At 38.4% G+C, this 21893-nt stretch overlaps 1 protein-coding gene and 1 long non-coding RNA gene across 10 annotated transcripts in view; both read left to right on the plus strand.

Moving 5' to 3' along the window:
* LOC117575875 (sex determination protein fruitless) overlaps nt 1-21893 on the plus strand; it is a 108824-nt gene that overhangs the window by 67985 nt on the left and 18946 nt on the right. For 7 of the 8 annotated variants that reach the window (XM_052007973.1, XM_052007976.1, XM_052007977.1 and 4 more), the window contains exons 2-4: nt 19227-19374; nt 19475-19675; nt 19741-20583. In XM_052007973.1, the coding sequence (XP_051863933.1) occupies nt 19227-19374; nt 19475-19675; nt 19741-20583 (1192 nt within the window). Of the gene's footprint in view, nt 1-7980; nt 8155-19226; nt 19375-19474; nt 19676-19740; nt 20584-21893 lie in introns of those variants that run through there. The other variant, XM_034260309.2, reaches the window with a different exon arrangement.
* LOC127566179 (uncharacterized) lies at nt 7149-7974 on the plus strand. 2 transcript variants are annotated; one of them, XR_007955454.1, is made up of 2 exons: nt 7149-7812; nt 7893-7974. It is a non-coding gene; the product is annotated as an uncharacterized LOC127566179 (long non-coding RNA). The 2 variants fall into 2 exon arrangements; XR_007955455.1 differs by having other exon boundaries at nt 7149-7725.

A 21893-nucleotide genomic window follows, 5' to 3' on the forward strand; every position in this document is an offset into this window, starting at 1 on the left:
AAGGTCCTGCTGGCAGATATCCTGGCGTTGTCCTGTTCTCTGTCACTTGACTTGTCCAGCAGTGTGGCAATTGTTTGCCAACTGCGCGAATCCTTGTCCGACTTCGCTCCATTGCTCATTGTCGGTTACAGCGATTTACAGCAAGTCTTCTTCGCGTCCTTCTCTCTCTCGCTCTCGCTCTCTCTCTGGCTCCCTTAACCAACTCTTAATTACGCCATAATTTCGCTGTCATGCGGCGCTGTCGACAAACCGCGAACGTTTCGCGCATTGTTTTTTAATTATTTGTCCAACTTTTGTGGAGTTGTAAAAGAGAAGCCGCCGTCGCTTGTTCAGCGCTGTGCTGGGCCTGTTAATGAGCCAACATTGTTGTGTTAATTTGCCAGCCCGGGCACACTGTGCACAGTGGACTCGAGCGCCACAGGAGGGCTGCCTTCCTACATACTATTTTCTTTTTTTTTTTTTTTGTTTCAGTTTTTATCAGTTTCATCCTTTTCTTTTTGTTGTTGCTGTGTGTGTGTGTGTGCAGTTATTAAATTGACATTCGCGCTGATGACGCGTTGATTGCAATTCCCGGCAGAAGGACATGTAATTTTTATGGTCGCCATTTTTTGCCGAAATTCAATTTGTCATTTAATTGATTTTAATGTTCACACTGAACTGCAGCAGCAACAGCACACACACCGTTACAAGCCGATGATGACTGAAATGCAAATGCAGTGGCAATGTGCAATCGCGTAACTTTAACACAACAAAACCCAAAAAAAAACGGGGATTGCAACACGCTTAATATTTTATGCATATTTTGTGGGCATTAAAAATTAAATTAAACAAGCAAAATGCATTTTTATACTTTATTTATTGCTTTTTACACAGTCACTTCGACCCCGAGGGGCCATCGAGCGAGTCCGCCTTAAAATATGCAACACGAGTGTAAAACCAGTAGGCAAAAGGAGGCTGGAAGTGAGCATGCTCGACTCGCGAAATACCCTGTATATTTAGAAAAAACAATTTAATACTTTTAAAGCCAAGTTAGATAAAAATTCAACAGCAATTGCTTATTCTATTCTTTGTTTTTGCTTAAAGAGTATAAAAGTCATGTGTGTGTGTGTGTGCATTTTTATTGTGCAGGCGACAAAATATGGTCTTGTAAAAACATTTTCAAAGCGCCAGCAATTGGCGTCCCAAATGCATTTGCCGTCGCCCCCAATTTGAATATATGAAGTTCTCTTATTTATGTAAATGTTTATGTGCCTCCTACATATGAATTTGTTTTTGTTTTTACAGTGTGTTGCAAAAATTTTTAAACTTTATTTATTTTATTCAAATAAGAATAATACTTGGCAAAAAACACAAATACACACACACACGCTCAGACGTAGTATATCAAAATAGTTGTTTGATATTAAAAGCCGAGTGCTGTAAAATACACAACGCCCAAAGGACCATCGTACATTTTGTTGTGTTACGAGCAAATGCAAGTATTATAACATACTACGATACACACACAGTATTTATGTTTTATATGCCCAAAGGATATAGAAGAGGACCACACACACACGTACACGTACACTGTCTCAAAAAGCGTCTGTTGTAAAAGCAAAGAACAATAAATTATTTCATTTGTCTAATTTTTAACGACAAATTTTTAAGAAAGTGGCCTTCGTAAAATCCATACGGATTGCCATAAAGAACCCCAAACCTTATCATTTCTGTAAAGTTCAAATAAATAATGGCATTGGCCAAATTGAGAGAAAGCCCATAAATAACATAATATTGCATATTTTGACAATGCGCTCAGACTCAATTTTGAGACTAAATGATTTGCTTACTTTATGTAACAACTTTGTTGTGAAGAAAATTGCCATACTAACAAATACATAATCGCCTTATCTTGATAATGAACACCAAAAAAACATTGCTCAAGATGCAGAACTTTGTCTACACGTGATATAATATGATTTACAATTGCCTAATGCTTAATAAATTATGCAAGAACTTTGATGGTCCCAAAAATCTGTGCAGGGCCAAAAGTTGAAATATTTATCATTTCATGTGTGTGGGGTTACATGGCCAAATTAAAACACTACATTGTATGTACATGTGTGTGTGTTGACAATAAATAATTGTGCTGTGAGTTAATTACAAATTGCACTCAACGCACATTTTGTTTAGCTTATTAGCGCGTTGTATACCATAAACTTTTGCACATTCATTTGTATTTTAGCCTGACCAAGTTGCGGATTTGTGGGCAATATTTTTTTTTTTGGCTTTTTTTTTGTGCTGTGGGATTATATTTGGCTGGCTGATTAGTTAGGCACACGTTAGTTCATTTGGCCAAATTGTTAGTGCAAATATGCGCAGTAAATGAGTTGTTGGCAGCAAAACGACAACCAATTCATTCAGTTTCATAGTTGCTGCTGCTGCTGCTGCTGCTTTTTTGCTGTGCTGCCCCACATATCTATCAACAACAATGAGCCAAAAACACAAAAAGAGTGAAAACAAAAAATACTATATACGAGTACAAAAAAAATATGACCGCGATGGCTCATTAAATTAAAATGCTGATTTTTATAAAATATTCACGTTTTTAAATTGTAGCATTTAAATACGCCACTTTGCACTGCAAAATGTAATTGCGTGTAAATGCATAAATTAAATAGTTTTAATAGTCGAAAGCAGAAAAACTCTTTACAAGCAATTACATAAAATTCTACTTACAAATTATTTAGTTTTAATTATAATAGCTAAGCTATAATTAAAATTAAAAAACAATTTTTAAAATATTATATTGTTAGATTCTTGAACTTATTGTTTTCTCTTTTTAGAGTTGGGAATATTTGTTGTATTCAATTATAATAAGTTTGTAGTACTAAATCAATATACCAAATATAGCCATCGGTATTTTTTAGTAGTTTTGTGGTATATTTGTAGTATATGCTTTAATTGAATATGGGTTGAGGGTATCTCACAGTCGAGCACACTTGACTGTAGCTTTCTTACTTGTGAATCACAACTATTTTTGTCTCATATTAAATAATATAGATTATTTTTAATACCAACTTTTAATTTTTCAAATTTTCTTTTGATTTTATACATTTTTTTAATGACTTTGATTTTTAATAGCAATCAAAATATGGATTCATATTAGTTTGTTACTTTTTCTGACTTTCTAGTCTGTTTGTGAAGTTCTTTAGATTTTTAAAATATCTTCACTCATTCAACAAGTTTATTTTCTTGTGACTTATCTGGAAAGTGAGCGTTGCGAGTTGTACGTGCAACTTCGACGCACAACGGTATCTGCAATGTTGTGCGCATTTTTTCTGCGCGCTTTTCCATTCCACAATGCAGGCATTGATAAGCTGATAAGGCATTACAGGGGCCCACGGGCTGACGATGAGGTCGCCCACACCGCCATTTACGGCGAACGTGAACTTTGCGGGCCATTTATATCACCAGATACTCGTACTATGTACGGCCGTATATGCATAAGATACTAGACTATACTATGCTATAGTACACACTCGGATTGCTGTCCATAACAGTTTCTCACGCTCACAATATGGTTTTTTTTACAACAGGTAAAATGCCAGCAAGATTTGCCATTTTTGGGCGCCAGAAGGTTTTTGGTTTTGTTGCGAGTTTTGCGTGTTTTTTTTTTTTTGCTGTTGTTCCTCGCTTACATGTTGTGCCTTTTTGTTAGCTGTTGCGTTGTTGTTGTTGTCGTGTCTGTTGTTGGGTTGATTTTTGGCACGGCGCATGCGCCACACGTTTTGGGCGAGTATGTCAAGGCAGCGAGCGAAACCGCTACAACTGTCAGCCACTACTTGCTGAATATCAGCCTTTTATGGCCATTTTGTTTTGGGATTTCATATTTGAACGCTCTCAAAAAGTTGGGCACAACAGCAGCGGCAGCGGCAGCTGGCATCGGATCGACAACAGCTCCTAATTAATGGGCGCTAATTTGGCTCAAATTAACTGTTTGATTAACAGTCACGGCCAAGTCGTCGCCACACGATGGCGCCCAATATATTTTTGTGCATTCGAACTTTAACCGTCTGTTATTTTTTGTTTTAGTTAATCCTACCACAGGTAACAAAACACACTTGGGCATGTTCAAACACGTTTCGCAAGAAAGCTTTTTGTGGCAAACGCTGCACAAGTTTTGCTTGATTTGCATAGATGATGTTGTAGATTTATTTATCTAGTATTTTGAAGATTTTATAGTTATAGTGATGATCTCTACTTTTTGCATACACTTATAGTTATATATTAAAATACATAAACACTTCCTTGAATCGAGTATCTTTTGATTAAAAGCTTTACCCCTAAAAAAAGCTACGAATGTTGTTTCGCTTGTTGTCCTAATTCTCAACATCATTTGCATTTCCCTTTAAGTTTGCAAAAACGCAGGCGCAACAATAGCAGCAACAAGCTCACATTCAAATACACATTCAAACGACACACACACACACACGCACATGGGGACGACAAATGATTCGCTGATAGCATCGGAATCGGCGACGTCGACTGCGCGTCACGCTTACCAAAAGAGCGAATTTATTGAGTGACGTTCGCTCTTTCGCTTTTTGCTGCTCTCTTCCATTGTGCCTGCGACGCAAATACCGTTCTTTTCATTTTTTTTATTCGCTTTTTTTGCTATATTTCGCATAACTTTTTCGCTGTGTGCGTGCGCGTGCGTTTTTATTTAATAATTTTGTTGTAGCTGTTGTTGTTGTTGTCGTTGTTGTTGTTCTTGTTGCTATTGTTATTGGCGCTGCCGCTGCTTCTACTGCCCGCTGCCCTCTGCTTGATTATGTGAGCGCGACGCCGCAGTCAACATTATTGCGTGTTCAGTTCTTTTCTAAGCGGCATGCGGTGTAATTCTTCTTCTAATCGCTCTGAATTTTTGCATTGTGTCCGCTCGCTCTTCGCGCCGTTCTTGTTGTTGTTCTTCTTCTACTGAACGCAAAGTGTAAAAGTGTATGTGCAATTTCTTATGCGTATGCGTGCGTGTGTATGTGATGAAAGTGAAGTTTGTGCTGTCATCGATTGATAATATACTAGAAAAAGCTTCTAGGCAAAAAAAAAGCTCCTTGTAATACGTACATGCATACATACATACGTAATTGCAAGCCCCAATTAACGTTCGTAGTACAATATGTGTGAAAAGCAAAAGCCGAAGCGAAGCAACGCGATAATATTGCGTATTTATAGCGTCGTCTAATCTCTCTCGTGTGATTGATAATCGGCAAATACTTACACTGACATGTACATGTGTGTATGTATGTGTGCCACTGGAATTACACACACTCACACCCACACAGTTGCAATAATGTGTGGTGTGCCCTTTTGCCGATAGTCATAAAAGCTTCGTTCACACATTGTAGACAATGCGATTTACAGATTATCGCACAACTGGGTCGCACTGTAGATGGGGACTGAATGAATATGATCCTTGCGTTAAGTTACACACATTTACATTTTGGCACAGTCGCAGGCAATTTGATGAGTACGTAATGAGTAGAAAAAACTGCCAGGGCGGAAGATCAATTAAATTGATAATGCAACAAAGCAAAGTACGCATATAATATGTTGATTTGTTATATAGTAGTTACCTAAGCTTATCTATTGAGCAATGCTCAATACTCAATATATACATACATATAATTATAAATGTTGATTTAGTTTTACACTTGATTGTGATCGAAACTTTACGTACAACACTTAGGATATTAATAAACAAGTGAATTATATGACGCTGCATGTGTAATTTTATAAAAGCACAAATATACACATGTTAATATGTATGTAACTAGTGTCAATAAAAAAGCAACAATTAAAAATACTCAAACGGAACGAGCCCAGCAGCGGTTTTGATTATATAAATGCAAAAAAAAAAAAATACTGCAAAAATTCTAAATTTATAAAAAGGCAAGAACAAAGCTCCATACGTATGTATGTTCATATGTATATGTGTGTATGTCTTTTATTCGCTAACAGCTACAACAAATTGGGCAGCTTGTGTAAGTGTGAGTATGTGTATGATCAAGGCAGCCGCCGCAGTAGCAGCGACGCCAGCAGCGGCCGTTAAAAAGGCAGCGGACCCTACACGCGCATGTAAAGTTAGCCGAGCACACACACACAGGCGCAGAACCAAAAAAGCCGAATGTGCCAAAAATAAAGCAACAACAAGAGCAACGTCAAAGCGTCGACAGCGACAGTGACTGCGACTGCGGCAGCGACGCAACTAACGCCAAGTAAAACTGGCGGCAACAACAAATTTTTGCGCTTATGGGTCGTAAAGTTGACCTTCAAAATACGAACATACACACACAGAGAGCGACACACACATACAACGAAAATTGGCCAAAAAATTGCAGGTTTTGTTGTTGTTAGCTACGCTGCGCCCAGTTTAAGTTTTTTTTTCAAAAGCCGTCAGCGCCCGACGATGACGCTATGTGCATGCCATTGTCGTCGCTGCTGCTCTTATTGTTGTTGTTGTTGTTGTCTCATAAATGTGTGCGCAGCAGCGGCAAATCTAATTTGGTGAGCGCATTTTACAAAGAGAGTCAGTCAGTCAGTCGATCAGATCGTTGCTTATAGCGGGGGCGAGAGGACGTGAAGCATGCTGTTTCGTTTTTGTTGTTGTTGCTTTGTGGTGTTTATTTTATTTTGCAAACGGCGCGACGCGCGTTGCTCTCTTTCTCTTTGGCATTGCGTTGCTCTTTTTTTGCTTGCTTTTTGTTTTTTTTTTTTGGTTCGTACGCCTCTCTTATTGTGCGCAAATGTTGTTTGTTGTTGCTTTTGCCGTTTGCCATTTTGATACTCTGTACGCATTGCTCACAAGGCGGGGTATATTGGGTGAATAGTAATCATAATATTACACGAACTATGAAATTCAAGTGAATTAAGCCCCTAATTAAACATAACTTAACTTTGAGTACATAGAATTAAGTTGAATTTGTTTTGCCAACTTTATGCGTTACATTTATTGTCTCTCTCTATCTCTTTTGAAATTCAAAGAGAGGGACCCTTTTTAAAGGGGTAGCTTTCAGCCGTTGACTGTGCAAAAGCACGCAATAGCTTTGCTTGTGTTGGTGCGCAGCGCGATCGGTATCAAGGTTTTTGGCAATTTGGTTTGTGCTGCCGCTTCAGTCGGTTGGTAGGTCGCGTCGTCAACGCCAGCGTTGCTGCTGTTGGGTTCTGCTGCTGCCGCTGTCGCTGTTTTGGCTCTTTGCCTGTTGTTTACTGCGCTGCTTGCTGCGGGTTGCGCCTTTTTCTAGCTGCTTGTATGATTTCGTTTATTTTTTCGCAAATTGCCGATGCCGCCGGAGATCAGCATAGTCGCGTCGCTGCCGCTGTCGCTGTTCGTTGTCGTCGTGTGCTGCGCTCGCGTGCGCGTTTAGTTTTTGAGACTTCGACGTCGCCATCGCCGTCGCCGTAGACGTTAACTGCGACTGCGACTTGAACGCCAACGCAGCTGCCGTTGCCTCTGCCACTGCGCGACACTCTTAACCTATTTTCTCGCGAAGCGAACATTAGTTACAATTTTGTTGTGATGTTGCGTGGCAGATACGCGTCGGACACGGACGCTGCTTGCGCGGATTCTAAGCACGCACACTTACACTAGCACACATACAACCCCAAACAATACACACACATATACACGCATCGACACGCATACATATACATGTGTATATATCTGAAGAATCCCAATAAAATATAGTAACAAAAAAAAATACAAAATATACCATAAATCAAATAAATAAAGAACATCATTTTGTTCTAGAATTTAGAGAGTGCAAAATTAAAGTATATTTATTACAAAGCAAAGTGATTCAATTGCAGTGCCTTAAAAATTAACAACATCAAATTAAATTCTTTAATCTAAGAAATGAAAGAAAATGCGGTGCCTTGACACAATCTTAAAGTTTTATGCATGAATTGAATTTGAATCCCAATATCCAACAATAACAACAACAAAAAAAAAAAAAACGTGACAAATAAATAAATAAAAAATACTTCTTGGATATCACACAAAATAAAATAAAAAATCGGAAGAACTTTTTTGATTTTCTTACACCTACTGTACAATAAGAAACGCATCAAATTGGATTACACAAATTTTTGGCTGGTGCACTCGCTCTGTGAAAGGTTAGTACGCACATTAAGCATACGGCACGTTGGCCAAGCTCCTAAATCAAACAGCGCAAACGAGACATCCAAGACGTCCGAGTGTTTTTGAATGATGAATGGGCCTGGCCCAGACAAGTCAGACTGTCAAATGAAAGCAAAAGTGCTCGCAAGTTCTGTGTGCATAGTGTATATGAATACTTTATATTCAGTGTGTTGATAATGCGAACGAAAAAGAGAATGCTGATAACATTTTCTCTAGGAACTACTACAATATTTTCATAGAACTTCGCACCGCGTAATCCGCACGGGAATTTGTGTTAATTGATGTAGTGTTTAGGATTTAGAAAACGCTTTTTAAATCATTATATAAAGTCTGCAGATTAAAAGTAAAATAGTAAAGATAAAAAACAAAACCTAAAAATTTGTTGTTTTTCATTACTTCCTGAAGTTTTGTTGTATATTACAACTATAATAATATGTGTACGTTTAACTCGGACAATCACGATTTTCATTACTTTAGATAGTAGGGGCTTGACACATGACTAGCATAATTCTATTTATTATTGTTTTGGGATATTCCCAGTTTTTGATATGTTTGGCTGAAAAACGGATCTATTAATTTTTACTTTTATGTATTGCATAAGGTGTGGTATAGATTTAGTAATCAGCGATCCGTTACGTAAAAGTTTCCGATCTTCTTTTATGTGGCAACCCTATTTAGGATATCATCAGGAATTGGGAATTTAAAAAAATAATGATTGATATAAGGTTTTCTTTTTTCCTCAATGGATAAAGTGATGAATAGTTTCAGTGATCAACAATCTGTTATGTAAAAGGTTCTATTGCTAGCTCTTCTTCTATTTTCGATGTGGCAACCCTATTTAGGATATCATCAAGTCATGCGTAAAACTTATCTATAAATACATAGTTATATACGGCAGTATTTTGATGGCACACACACTCGCACACTCACAACCAATATAAATGCGCCAGCAAATACCTAAAACATGCGAAAATTATCTATAAATTTAAATTTTTACAATCTGTGTGCGATTATACAGAGCAGCAGCAACAACTATAGCAACAACAACAGCAACAATAACGGCAATAAAAGTGCTGCCCAAAAAGCTTTGAGCTGACGTCAAACGGCAGCGTCGACTGCGACGTTGGCAGCGCCAATTTATTTTACACAATTAAGGGTGTGCGCGTATCGTATCCCAAGCGAGATAGAGACAGCAATAGACACAGCCAGAGAGAGAGAGAGAGTGAGAGAGATTCACTCACACGTATATTATATAGTATATTATATGATTGTATGTAAGACACATGAGCGATCACACATAGACAGAAACATGATGTGAAAAAAAGCATTACTATGCGCCAATTTAGATTAAAGCAACGAACAGCCACGCCCCGCAATAGCGCTATCCCTCCACCAACCCCCTCTCTCTCTTTCTCTCGCACAAGGCTATGATAAATATATAAAACAAAATTGTTACCCGCTTTTTAAAATAATAAAAGAAAGAACGCTTGATAGCACACACACAGAGAGAACGCATTGTTGTCTTTTTTCGCATATTTATTTTGAGTAGTATTTTATGCAATATTTATTATTATTATTATTATTATTTGTGGATTTCGGTTTTGTCGTATTTTGATAGCAACGCCAAAACATTGCGAAACTTTATTTCGCTACGCGCCAACTGTGCAAACATTCTTTCTTGCTGCCTTCTTGCTACGTTCGGTCTTTAATTGGAGCAGCAACAACGAAAAGGTTGAAATGCCAATTCTCTACCCTTGTACGTTTCCCTTCGTTTCCACCCCTCTTCAATGTTTCACCCTACTGAGTATGCGGATCATGCGGTCAGATCACTGCCAAAATATCAGCCCAGCAGATAGCGGCGAGGGAATCGAAATCAGAATCGGAATTTGAATCCGAATCCGAATCTGTTCGAACCCAGGCAGCCAACAACCACCCACCGCACACCTTGTGCTGCTTACGTATAGATGATGTTCATCTATGTATGTATGTTTGTGTGTGTGCCCATTACGCCTCATTTCGTTGTCGTGTTGTTGTTGTTGTTGTTGTTGCCTGTTCCCTTAGCAGAGGCGTAAATCGCTTCTTGTTGTATTTGTTTATTCTCTCTGTGTGTAGTTGTGTACGATGTTTTTGCGCGCGCTGCTTATAAATAAATTTTGTAGCAACAAAATGCTTAATATTTTCATACATACATCTACGTATGTAGCCTTTGGCTGGGCTATTGCTGCTCCTCTTCCTGCTGCTGCTGCTGTTGCTGCTGTCTTGGACCGTTTGCCAACGTTCGAGACATGCCACAACACCGGCCAAAAGTATTTGCAAACAAAAACATAAATTCATATTGTATACGTATGTATATTTAGACGCTCGACTTGTTCACAACGCGTATTTATAAATTTCTTAAAACAAAAACAACCACAATGAACAAAAATTCAACTAATAATAATACTACATACAACAACGTGCCATGTGCAAACAATTTAAGCTTAAGTAACAACTGAAAATATTAAGAATAATAATAATATTTAGCAACAATTGTAATCTACCATCTGCATCTAATGCACTTAACATTTATTAACCACAATTGATTAGCCAGTCTTATCAGTTTTTTCGAATATTTGCGTCAATTTATGACGTGCGTGCTGCCCCCAACTTCATATCAATCTCAACGGAAGTATCTCGAAGATACGATTAATCTGTAGCATCAACCGCAAGATGCGATTTCATAATTAATTGATTAAGCAGCATTCCAGAACGTAATATTATTGAATATAAAATTGCATTCGAGTTGTTGTTCAATTAAATAAATGACTCAACCGTTTAAGGTCAATAAAACTATATGTTCTACTTTCGCATTAATAACTTTAAACTTGAATAGTTTTTCACAACTAAATGCGCACGCGCAAAACTTGTTTTGTACCAAGAGGCGTATGAGTAATAAATGCGTTTTAAGTGTTCATATAAGTCTTATGTTTAATGTTGACTCGGAAAAGCCTTTCTTATTAACTACGTCAATACTGCGCATATTTAAATAATTTAATCAATTTGTTGATTGATTTGTTGATTATTTCAGGGCTATTTATATAAACTTCTAGATTAATATTGATTAAATGCCCAATTGGAAAAACCCTTTTACTTTTACTTTTTTCCTATTGCGTATGCGTAATATTTAAATAGTTTGATAATGCTAATAAAAATTCTTTGATAATTTTGCTTCAAGTTTAATACAGATAAAATACTCAATCGGAAAAACCTTTCGTTTCGCGTTGTTCACTGCGTTTAAGTAATATTTTCTTGCTAGTCTGCAATTTAAATAAATTTGATATGTTTGTGTGGGGGGTAGACAACAACATTTTCAATTACATAATCCATTGGCAAATCTTCAATTAGCTACAGCCCTACATCAATTTTGATGGCGCTGATCTGATCGTGATCATGATCTCAGTCTAAGTGAATCTTTTAGCTCGTTTGATTTGGCTGAGTTACCTTAGGCGTTTCCTGCCGCACATAATTACGATCGTTGATTTTGCTCATTCGCTTGCATGAATTAGGGCCACATGTTGGCGATCCACGTCAACAGCAACAACAACAACCATAACAACAACAACAACGGCAAGTTAAGCGACAACAACAAGGAGCGCACTCAGCTGCTGCCCACGCAATGCGCGCGCGAAAAATGTGCGCGATTTGTCAGCTTCATGAGTATGAGTGTATTTTGTATTTTTTTTTTGTCTTTTGTGCTTACATTTCGCTTGTTGGTTCTTTCAAATGCTTGAGGTTGCTTTCGGCAGGGTTTAAGTGGGCCTACACACACTCACTTTGACTGCTGCTGCTGCTGTTGCTGTTGCTCTGACTGTTTGTTTTTCATGTTGTGTACTTAGTGCTATCGAAGCTGTCTTTGTTGTTGTTGTTTGTAGACAATTTCTAAGTGTGTTCGAATTTGGGTCAGCTCTTCTACGCACCGACGCGACGCTGTCGTTGACGTTGACGCAGACCGGCCACAAAGTGTCATTGTAATTGCAAATATCGCAGCGCAGCGACACGCAGTCAAACAGACAGACACACAGTCAGTCAGTCAGTCAGTTAGTCAGTCAGGCGAGCCAAAATAAAATCACTCATACGCCAGCGTGTGCAGTTGGCTGCCCACGCGCGCGCATAAGACAAAATGCCAAACGCAGACGCAAAAACAACAAAAATGTCTTAAAAACCATACGCAAATTGTCAACGTTGCGAGTGTCAGTTGCACAGAGGAGGACGCGTTGTAAATGCTGGCAAAAATTGTGATTACATGCAGGCTGCCGCGTATAAATGAAAATTAGCGCATTTAATTGCCCAAAATGTGTCTGCCAAGAGACCTAACACAACATTCAGCAACAAGGCGCTTGACGTAATTGGCCAGACAACTTTCTGCCTTGCATTTTTCATGTCGTGCACTTTTCTTCTCTTTTTTTTGACAGCCGAAGCGAATTTTATACAATGTTTCTTATAATTGCGTAGACATATTTCCCCTAAAAGGTTTAGATTATTTTATTAAGTAGCAACTGCATTAATTGCATGCAATTTCGTCATGAGATTCACGTGTTAATTGAACGTAGCGCGCGTTGCACGTGACGTATGCGCAATGTATATATATTGCGTATACACAGCGCTCAACGTGCGCTTTGATTAAACTCAGCAATTAGCAGCTCATAAAGCAGCCCTGGACAATTGTTTTGGCCCGCATCCCTGGCAGCTCCTTACTCCGGCCTAATTAATGCTAATTCAGTGCTGGCAAAACGCTTTCGGTCGCAATTAACATTGCGTGAATGGCCCTCACACCAGATGGAGATGCTTCATCGTTGTGCTGTTGTGCTGAAGTTGAAGTGTTTTGCTCTCGAGTACATGACAACTATGACAAGCAGCCAAAAGGGAGTGCGACTCCCTCTCTTTCGCTCTCTATCTATCTCTCTCTCTCTTCATTGTTGTAAAGATCATTGTGTTCATTTTTTTTATGTGCTCTGTCCACGGCAAATTTCACAATCAACAAACGACTATCGAATGATGGTCGCAACTGCCTTTTCAAGTGCTAACAAGTTGCGCTGGGCTTTGCCAATTCGTGTGAGCCGCAAAATAATAGTCGGGCAACAAGTTCCCATTGCCAGCCCTTTGCTCCTCCTTCTCCTTCTCTCTGTGGCTGCGAGTGCGGCTCTATATGGAGCCGGATTATGGCATTTGGCACCCACAAACACAAACGCAAACGTCGAGGCGACATAACTGTAATAATTACAGAGAGCAGCTCCGCTTCGACCCCGAGTGAGTCACATGGTTTGAGGTTTACCATTGGACACACACACACACACACACACAGCATATTTGGAGCCAATGAGAGGCGGCCATTCATTCAATTGGGAGTCCAGTGTATGGAGATGACATCATCATCATCATCAGCAACAACAGCAGCAGCTTAGCTTTAGTTGTAGATGCAATCCAGGCAATGTTTACTTGTGTCTGAATATCTATTTAGTTAGTTTCAACTAATTTCACTTTACACAATTTCGCACTTTTGCAGCAACAGTTCTTTTGACGCCCACGCGGCACTCGACACAGTTCTAGTCGAACGCAACGATTTGGCGTTTGTTTTAATTTAGCCCATTTTCATTGCACTTCACTCCTCAGTCTCCTCTCACCCTCTCGATATCGCTGGCTCGTAAACAGTTGCGCGTGTGTGGGCGGAATTCTATTCCTGGCAACACGCATGTGAATCTGTAGCACAATTAACACATTTGTATCTGACAAATGCAATATGCAGCAGGCAGATGTATCTTTGGCCAATTCACTTGCACTTTTTTCTTTCGCTACTTTATTATTTTGTAAGCTAATGGGAGACAGCTTCAAAATTATGAGTGTGTAAAGTGCGATAAAAATAAATTACAAGTGATGTTATTCACTCTACAATATTTATTTGGCCAAGTATTATTATTATTGTTATTAAGTTGACCCACATCTGAGTAGTGTGTGTGTGTGTGTGTGGAGTGTAACCTCTTGCTTAACCTTGCGATGGCTGGCCAAACCCCTGGCCTAAAGACAAAAGCCAAATAACCTTTTCTGGCTGCTTCGATCAATCATATTGTTGTAGCTTATTTTTTAGTTTTGCCAAGTATCTGTATCTATGTGTGCTGTATCTGTAACTGTTGACCTTCATCATTTACAATTCACTGCTGCGCTGCCTGTTGTAGCTGGGGCCAAACCTATTGCTACTCGGCTTATTCAAATGAATTCGCTTTTGGCTTTCGGCTTTCGGCTGCTGCTGCTGCTGATTCATTTTGCACATTTGACCATTGAGCCAAGGTGAACCTCAAAACACGACGCTAATCTTGATCTCGTTTACCTTCTGCACCATGTATCTGTCAATTTATCTATCGTATCTATCGCTCTCTGTCTGTGTCTGTGTGTGTGTGTATCTTTTTCTATGCTGCAAAACATTAATAAATATAAAATAATTTTTTTGCTATCTCAGTTTGCGCATCTTTCGCGTTGATTTGTGCGCCGCTTTCGATCTTGAAGGGCAAACATTCAATATTCCAAATACACACACTTGCGCTACATCAATTTATGATCTATTTGTCGAGTATCTCGATGTGTCTGTTCGTGTGTGTGTGTGTGTGTGTGGCTGGTTGATTGATTTGCGTGTTGGCCATGTGGGCGAACAGTTTGTAACGCTCACGCGCGGTTTTCAGCGTGTGTTAGGCCGTTGAACTCGAACGGTAAATTTACAACGTAGACGAAAAACATTAATAACAAGTAAAGCGACAAGAGAGCAACACAACCACACAGCAACACAGCACAACACGGCAGCTAAAGACAAGCGCAAAAAACCTACGCCAACATGTAAAGTTCTAACGCCAAAGATAAACAAAGTCAAATTGAAAATGAGCAACAGCAACAACAACAACAATACAAATATCAACAAACTACTTTGTATTTATAATTATTATCGCGCACAGTCCGGCGAGCACTCGCAGCGTAGCAAAATTTTCAAGTGCTCGTGTATCTCTCAGATACTCTCGGTAGACTCTCTCTCGCCTCCTCCTGCTTACCAATTTAGAACGTGTAAATTGAAAAACTATTTGGCTTTTACAGCACATACACACATAGAGCGCTGCTAACGTCGCTGTCGACGTCGCTGCCGGCGTCGCTGTGCCGCACGATAAGGCGCAGCTAACTAAAAGTTGAAGGCCATTGCTGATACGACGCGTAGGACGCGTGTTGTGTTGGCAAATGAGCCGAGCATGTGAGTGTGCGAGTGTGTGACGAGTTGTTAGCGTTGATTATCTAAGTTAGTACTGTTTGGCTCTATACGATTATGATGATGATGATGATGGTGATGGGTTGGGCACGTGACAATACGTTTCGTTGTTCGTCTTTATTTGTATCTGCATTGGCACTGAGAATTGTAATATTTGAATCATGCTATTATGCTCATTTATCAATTAATGTATACAGTAGATATTCACTTACAGAACTGTTGTTAGCTTTATCAGAATGCTTTACTTAATGAGTAACAGCAATTACAGGCAAACACACAGCATTGTTTGGCTAGCAAACATTCAGCGCGGACAATGCGGACATATTTAACATATTGCGCAATTTACTGATCGCTCACAGCTCCACGCTCAACTTATTAACTTGCTCTCTCTCTCTCTCTTTTGGTGTATTTAGTTCTCTCTCTGTTTTGCGGTTCTATTATGTGTTTTTGTTGGTTTCTGATAAGCGACCAAATGAGCGCACAACATTTTTTTTTAAACAATTTTACGTAAGCAAAGCTGAAAGCAAAAGTATCTACTGCCATTGCACCCATTAATTAAATAAATTAATCTCGCGAGCGCAGCAAATTTGCATTGAAAGTGCAAGTGAAAATGCAAACTGCAAACAGTAAATTGCGAATTGCAATTGCGAATTGCATTGATGATGTGCTTCGTCAATGAAAACGAAATTGAAACATATTGAAAAAAAAAACTTTTCGCGATTTATTATCGCTACTGGCGCCGGCGCTGCAATTCTTATTCTCTTTTTTATTATTAACATTTTATTTTGTTGACAAGTATTTCTCTTCTTTTTTTTCTTCGTGAAATTCTCTTACGCCTAAGAGTCGCAATTACTGCTAGCTTGAGTGTACAATAAAAATTTACATTAATATTTACTCAAATCACAAGTTGTCATTCGATTTCCAAGCAAACTTCTGACTGATCTAGCACATGTTGAACATTGCTTATCGAATTATTATTTTGATTAGATATTATTACACTTATTTGTCTAGCGTTCTTCTGAGTTCTGATTCATGCAGTTCCAGTTGTAATTACAACAATATTTTGACAAGGTGTAAACTTTGTAATTTTTATTGATACACTCATTGTCTGAGTATTCATAATGACTTGAGTTTCTAGAAATAAAAATATGATGAATATAATAATGCAGTGTAATAGTGAAGATAATCAAAAACAAAACAGTCGGAAACAATTACAAATTTACTTATCAAAACACGTCTCAACTGATAAGCTCTTATCTAAATAAATAAGTACAAAATTAAAAGTGTTGACTTGTATAATTTTACAAAATTTTAGGTACAATTTGAAGGTCATCATAGGACTCTCCCATGATTATCACAAATGAAATTCATCTGAAATTATAATTTACTATAGACAAAGATTTTTTAAAAATACAAGAAAATTTTTAAAGTTATTTGATCAGTTTTTTTAGTATTAGTTAAACTAGTGATCTGATTTCTTATAGTAGAGATCATTTAACGAAATCAGAAAAATTTGTTGGTATTTTTTATGGGTACGTTTATCAGAACTTAGAAGTAATTTATCTAAAATTATAATTTTCTATGATTTTTACTCTAAAATTATAATTTATTGTAGTGATTATTTAACACATTTGATAAATTTAATGATAATCAATAAAATCTAAGACTTTTACGAAATTTACTAAAAGTTTAGATATTCTATAGAGATCTTAAAGGTTATAATTTTCTATAGAGATGATTTAAAGAATTCAGTAAAATGTTTTGAATAAATTCTCTGAATATTTTACAGTAATTCATCTGAAGATCTAATTTCCTACAGAGACCATGTGCTCTTATGCCAACCATACAAGTTTCAAAATTGTATGCACAATTAATTTTGCATTGCGAAACAAAATGTGATGTGTAGTCGGAGTGTGAATGTGTGTTTGTGTGTGTATGTGTTTTTCGCACACAATACATTCAATAGTATTTTGTATGTGAGGGTGTAGACGACAATCAAATTGTAATACCAAATGAAAGCCGCGTGATCGTCGGTCCCAGCAAATTTAGAACGATGGCTGAAAATTGAAAAATGTATAAGGAACAGCAAACTACAACAACTATAGCAAAATAAATAAATGAAATGCGGAGCAAATTAACAGCAAAAGTTATTGCAAAAGTTTACTCGGCTGAAAGCGAAAGTTCTCTGCGAGATAGTTTAATGCCCGCTGTAGCTCTCTGTATATGGCGTTGTTGTATGTGCGATTATGTAGTTGTTTGTGCTATTAAATTTTTAGAAGCCGCACAAACACACACTGAATATATACATATATACAAAAAATGAAACGAAAATGAAAAAAAGACATCACATCGTTGACGTGCGCGTCGACGCTTGCGTTTGCGTCGGCGTCGTCGTCGTCGCAAATAAAAAGCGCTTACGACAGCGCCGGGCCCCACACTCACACTCATACAGACGCACTCACGCGAGCGTGTAGTTGTAATCGTTATTATTGTTATTGTTACTGTTAAACATACATCACACACGCACACCGTTGCAAATGAACGCGTTCTCGCGATCGCCCCTCTCGCTCTCTCCCTTGTTCTCGTTCTCTCCTGCTCTCCCCATGGTCACACACATTTTGCGAAAAAGTTCTTTGACGTTTTGTTTATTTATTTTGTTAAGCTGCGCGCGCGTCGTGCTGCTCTTCCGAAAAGCTTTGCCACAAAGCTCGCTCTCTTACGTGCGCGCTCTCTCTCACGCTCTTCTTTTTGCTTTTGTTTTCTTAAATAAAACGTATACAACAGCGTAAAGAAAAGCAAAAGTAATTCTTATCAATTGCTTGGTTTTGCAGTACGCCCCCAGCTAGAACTTTGCCCAAAAGCTGTTAAGATTAGCGCGAACTTGTAAAGTACAAAGTAAAAAAAAATGTACCATGATACATAAATTATTTTTATATAAACCCTAGTACATAAGTACACACTTAAATCATTAGTAATGCTATTAATAGCTAAAAGTACATAGGTAATATAATATGTGAGCCTAGACAGGAAACATCATAAATTAAGATTAGCTTATCCAGGCCATTACATTTGGTGTCATGCCAAATGCCCAGCTTACAACTAAAATTTCATGGATGTTCGAGTAATTAACAGTTTATGGCGGCAACAAATGGCAATTAACACTCCACGAAGCGAAAGATAGAATCAGATTTGGGACACGCCCAAAGGGGGCGTATCGGAAATGCAATTAATAATTTGGCATCAGAACTTTCAGAGGATGTTGTGTAATAAACAATTGTGTTCAATGACAAATTGCCATTTGTTGCCACTATTATTGCCAAAATTGCCGAACTTTGCGATAACAACGATAACAAGCCCAAAAGGCAAGTACATACTTCCGTTTCCGCTTCCGCTTGCTATGAGCTACTTAAAGAACTGATAACTGATAAAAACTAGTTGACCTGCAGAGAATAAAGAACACATAGTGTGAAATATCCGAAAATAAATAGAAGTAGTAATAATGGTAATAAATAGTTTGGGAAACCAGAATTAAGAAAACTACCAAATTAACACAAACGCGACGGATCGTGCTATAATTTATAATCTTAGCTTGTCACGAGAATTGGATTGATTACCAGCTACAACAGGCTACCAAATGTGCTAATAATTAATACAAAAATTAGCAACATTTTTGTAACTTTAAACCATATGACAAACATATTTTTGACATGCTCATGTGAATTGCATTCTTATGAATTCCCTTTCTTTATTCTTGTGAACTTTTTGCAGGTACAACACTGAACAAGGAGCTATGGACCAGCAATTTTGTTTACGCTGGAACAATCATCCTACAAATTTGACCGGCGTGCTCACCTCACTGCTGCAGCGTGAGGCGCTCTGCGATGTCACCCTCGCCTGTGAGGGTGAAACAGTCAAGGTGAGAATGGGAATGAGAATGGGAATGAAAATTACAATTCGATTTCGAGTCGGAATTCAAATGTATAATTAATGACTTACATTTTGTGATTGCATTGCAGGCACATCAAACCATACTGTCAGCCTGCAGTCCATATTTCGAGACGATTTTCCTACAGAATCAGCATCCACATCCCATCATCTATTTGAAAGATGTCAGATACTCAGAGATGCGCTCCCTGCTCGACTTCATGTACAAGGGCGAGGTCAATGTGGGCCAGAGCTCGTTGCCCATGTTTCTTAAAACCGCCGAAAGTCTGCAGGTTTGTTTACCAATTTATTTAACAAATACAATTTATTGATATTATTGCATTTGCTTGCTTTCTAGGTGCGCGGTCTCACAGACAACAACAATCTGAACTATCGTTCCGATTGCGATAAGATGCGCGACTCGGCCGCCAGTTCGCCAACTGGACGTGGTCCCAGCTATGGGGGCCTCGGTGCCGATGTTCGTGACTCTCGCGACTCGTTGCGCTCCCGCTGCGAACGCGATCTGCGCGACGATCTGCAGCGCAGCAGCAGCAGTCTCAGCCTCAGCGAACGCAGCTCGGCCGCTGCTGCTGCGGCGGCAGCGGCTGCCGCTGTTGCGGCCGCCGGTGGCAATGTGAATGCCGCTGTCGCTGCGCTGGGGCTGACAACCAGCGCCGGCGAACGATCTCCCAGCGTGGGCAGCGCCAGTGCTGCTGCAGCTGCAATGGCCGCCGCTGTGGCGGCTGCTGCCAATCGGAGTGCGAGTGCCGATGCACTGAATAGTCGCGGCGATGCATGCAGCGATCGGGGCAGCGATAGAGGCACGCTCGAGCGTGCTGACAGTCGGGATGAGTTGCTGCAGCTGGACTACAGTACTAAGGATAACAATAATAGTAACAGCAACAACAACAACAACAACAATAATAATAACAACAACAACAGCAGCAACAACAACAGCAGTAGTAGCAACAACAACAACAACAACAATAGCAGCAGCAACAACAACAACAACAACCGAGAGCGCAATGATAGCAGAGACAGAGATCGTGACAGGGAGCTCTCGACGACGCCGGTAGATCAGCTGTGTAGTAGTAAGCGCAGACGTAAGAACTCATCATCCAACTGTGATAATTCGTTGTCCTCGAGCCATCATGCGAATGCGGCCCACATACAGGACAGGCACTACGCGCAGGACTCTCAGGTCAGTACAGCCTACAAATAAGGCAAACTATAGTATATAAAACTCGAAAGAGAAAAGATTAATCTCTTTTGTTTTAAGGTTATCTGTGATATACTATATACTAAGCAAAATTAACATGGCAATGAAATAATATAATAGAAACGGTTTTGTAGGTTGTCGTATACGTAATATTCAAAAGTTAATGTATAATTATCGTATACGCGATATTCGTCAATACGTAGTATACGTATACTCAGTGGTCTTACAAATCATATTTGAGTACTAGTCGTATACTAAATAGTCTATAAAATCATATTTGAGTACTAGTCGTATACGTAATAAACGCATACTCAATAGTCTAGCAAATCACATTTGAGTACTAGTCGTATACGTAATATAAGTAAACGTCACATTCGTCTGTATTGTATTGTGTATACGTAATTTTTACATTCGTTGTAATATTTAAAATTCGAATAAGCAAATCGTATACGTATATGCGTATACTTAATAGTCTTACGTTATAGTTTCCTGAATAGTCGTATACGTAATATTTATATACACAGCATGCGCATACCTTTTAATCGTATACGTAATATTCGTATAGGCAATTGTCGAATATTTGATAGTCGTATACGCAATTTTAAGATTTGAATCAAATTTAAAGCAGAACAAAAATCTTGAAAAATGTTAATACTATCATAGTATTCTAGTTGTAGTTCTTCTATGGCCCTCACATTAGAATATATCAGTTTTGTGGATGTGAAAATTCAGAAATTCTGAATACAAATTTGAGTTATTTTATGAATAATTAAAATAATGACATTGATTAAAAAAGATACATTTTATTAGTATAATAATGAACAAATTTGAATTTTCATCTATTTACAAAACTTGGATAAAATAAATATTTACATTTAACTAAAACAATGAGCTGTAAATATGTTTAGGTAACATTAGGTTATAATAACAATGATAAAACACGATTTACAAACGCCATAAAGATAAAGCTACAGCTGCAGAGTATTTGCAAGTTTGTGCACGATACTGTAGGGCGCATTCAAAAGAGTTTGTCATGCTGGCAGTTTCGTTTGTTTATCAGTAACCAAAAAAAAAAAAATAATAAAATTGTTGACAGCAGCTACATCAGCATTTATGTTTGGCACTTACGATAGGACTTTAGTTGAGCGCTCACATGACATGCCAAAAAAAGAAAAACCGAAAAAAATAAAAACGCAGAGAAGTCTACCCCCAAGGTACGGAGTCTATCAACTCTTCACGATCATAGATCATACATACTATATGTAAGCATGTGTGTGTGTGTACGGTTATCG

Source organism: Drosophila albomicans, chromosome 2R, assembly GCF_009650485.2.
Source record: "Drosophila albomicans strain 15112-1751.03 chromosome 2R, ASM965048v2, whole genome shotgun sequence".
NCBI classification, from domain to species: Eukaryota; Metazoa; Arthropoda; class Insecta; order Diptera; family Drosophilidae; genus Drosophila; species Drosophila albomicans.